The following is a 2664-nucleotide window of genomic DNA, read 5'->3' as shown; positions in this document are numbered from 1 at the left end:
AAAAATGATTTTTTTTTTAGATATCTCCAGCTCCGTCACTACTTTGTGAAGGAAATACAGAATGCACTGACTGAAAACCCCTCTAACCTAGTTCAGATCTTTATGGATACTTACAACAGTGGTAGTAGAAAAAAAAAAAATGGTAGGAAAATTTTACAAAATCTTAATCTCAACTGATAATAAAACTCACCTTCATGTGAAAAAACAATGGGATAAAGATCTAAAAACAGAAATATCAGAAAACTGCACTACTAACTCACTCATTTGGAAAGATTTCTGTTGGCAAAGCTTGATCCGTTTCTTTATTACACCTGTACAGAAATCAAAGATAACGGCTGTGCAGCCCTCCTGCTGGAGGGAGTGTGGATCTATTCAGGCAGATCATGCTCATATATTCTGGTCATGTCCAGGTAGAACTGACTTTTGGTTAAAGGTGAATAACTTAATCTACTCTGTGTTAGATATTAGAGTGGATCAGTCTTTCCCTACACTGTTTCTTAGTGTACCGCCCAGGGGACTACACCAAAGTGACTTGTATATATTCAGGATTATCCTTGTTGTTGCGAAGAAAGCCATCACAAAGTGCTGGCTCAGAAGAGAAACTCCCACAACAACTCTAGTGATACAAATTATCGAGCAGATAAGATCAATGGAACTTATGACTTATTCTCTCCGTGTACAACAGCACAGGGGGGAAAATACTGGAAAAAATGGGACGATTGTTCACACTCTGTGACAGACGACAATGTTTTGTAAGAAATGATATGTACCTGTGAAACTCCCTCAGGTATACTTGTTTCTAGGTTTTCTTTATTCTTTTCTACTTATTTGTTTGTTTACCTTTCTGTTATATGCCCAAATATGTTTTAAAAATGAAAAATAAAAAGTAAAAAAACAACAAAGTCTTTAAAAGCAGGAATATTTGTACCGACAGGTACCTACCTTGATTTACGAGTCACCTGGAAGGCATTTTGTGAGGGTGGGCTTTCACTTATCACTGTGGGCATGTAAACCTCAAAATCTTTGGGGACATTCTGTATGTTTGGTTCAGTAAAGCTCACTCTACCTGAAAATATAAAAAAACAGGACATAATGGGCTACACCCATTCTTGTTTATGTACTTCAAACAAAACAGCATTTCACAAAACATCTACACAGTCCGAGATCTTTCTGTGTGTTTTACCGGTGGTTGTGTGGGTCTGGGCGACTGGATATATTCTGTCCATCTTCAGTGTAGAATGATGCCGTTTCACCCTCTGCAGGGGGAAGACCACCTTAGTCAGGGTGTTATTGATCTGCCTCCACTCTAGAATCACATCTGGCAAAGGGTGCAGGGGGCGGAGTTTCTCCAGAACATCCTGAGGTGGAACATAAACCTCTCAGATCTTAGAAGTTGCTGAGATTTTTAGTTTGAAGTTGTTAGATACTCAAAACACTATGAAACATATTCTCTATGCACTGCTAAAATAATGCATATAATCTAAATCATCACAGATTCAATCATTCATTCAACCTACTTACTTTTATACTTTTATATTCTAGTTTTACATATTGGACTATGACTCACCTGAATAAACAAGCATTCTTTGAAGAAATGCATACCGCCTGCTCCTTGCACGACCAAGTGTTAAGCAAAGATTTTGCACGTTTTTATGTCAAATTGCGTGATGGGGTTGACTCTCAGCTATAACCACATCATATTTTAGCTTAATATCTGTACAATTTACTGATTTACAGCCATTTTTGTGTTTGCTAGAAGCCATTTTGAATTTGGTTGACTACAAAAGTTATTCACTTGTAGACGTACATCCAGCGAGGTGGTGTGCAATAATTATGCTGTATGAATAAACTTTCCTTTCTGAATTATAAAACGTTATAAGTTTTGCAAGAAGAAAGAACAACTTAGTATAAAGGTTGTTTGGTCACACCTTGGTGGTGCTGAAGTGCTTCCCAAGGCGTGCTCTGCCTCCACCTCTCCTGGTGTAACCCAGAGTCTTCTTACTCCTTGGTCCACCTGCATCACCATTAGGAGGTAAATGAAGCTCCAAGAACAACACCTACAGTGTGAGCATGAATCAAAATGAGTTATTATCATACCCTGATGGAATTACAGTCAAGACAAAAACATGGCTGCGGCACAGAAAAACAGCGTCTGACCTGCACTACGTCATCGACGCTGGTGAGGGAGAAGGTGTGTCCTGCCAGGCTGTAAGCTTCTGACTCCAACGCTGAAAGTTTGGCTTGCATCACGTTTTTGTCTCTCGCACTCGTCCACACTGAAACCAACTCATTTCAGCTCCAACAGGGCCAGACAAACCTGGGAGGGCATCTCTATATTCCTCAATAAATCTGACAGAAACATTCAACACTCCAAAAACAGTCCACAAGCAGTACAGTACATTGAAGGATTTGAACAGTGAATGTTTGTACTTTTTGAGATGAGTGTTTTTCTGGACGGGAAGTGAGCAGGGGATGTAAGTAAACTTTAATGTTTTTGGAGTGAGATATTCAAGTGGGCAGGCGTTACACCATGGAGAAGAACAGAGGGAGTTTTTCTTTCTTGTCTGAGGCAGTGAGCATCAATCCTGGCAAGTGGAGGAAGCAATATTATCCACCACAAGGTGCAGTGGCAGAGCCAGGGGGTGGCCGATGGTGGCCTTGGCA

At 40.0% G+C, this 2664-nt stretch overlaps 1 protein-coding gene across 1 annotated transcript; it reads right to left on the bottom strand.

Annotated features, from left to right (window-relative positions):
* Positions 1-1249: 1249 nt before the first annotated feature.
* Positions 1250-2441, bottom strand: LOC119429814 (DNA polymerase theta). Its single transcript, XM_037697359.1, has 4 exons — positions 2158-2441; positions 1929-2057; positions 1300-1358; positions 1250-1256 (listed from the first exon to the last, which is right to left on the bottom strand). The coding sequence occupies exons 1-4, from the start codon at positions 2245-2247 to the stop codon at positions 1250-1252; spliced, it is 285 nt and encodes a 94-aa protein (XP_037553287.1). The 5' UTR covers positions 2248-2441.
* Positions 2442-2664: the final 223 nt, after the last annotated feature.

The sequence above is a fragment of the Nematolebias whitei genome, unplaced genomic scaffold (assembly GCF_014905685.2).
Source record: "Nematolebias whitei isolate Nwh7 unplaced genomic scaffold, NemWhi1 Nwh_scaf_8090, whole genome shotgun sequence".
In the NCBI taxonomy this organism is placed as follows: domain Eukaryota; kingdom Metazoa; phylum Chordata; class Actinopteri; order Cyprinodontiformes; family Rivulidae; genus Nematolebias; species Nematolebias whitei.
The sequence above is the reverse complement of the archived record's forward strand: the minus strand, read 5'-3'. Positions and strand labels throughout refer to the sequence as shown.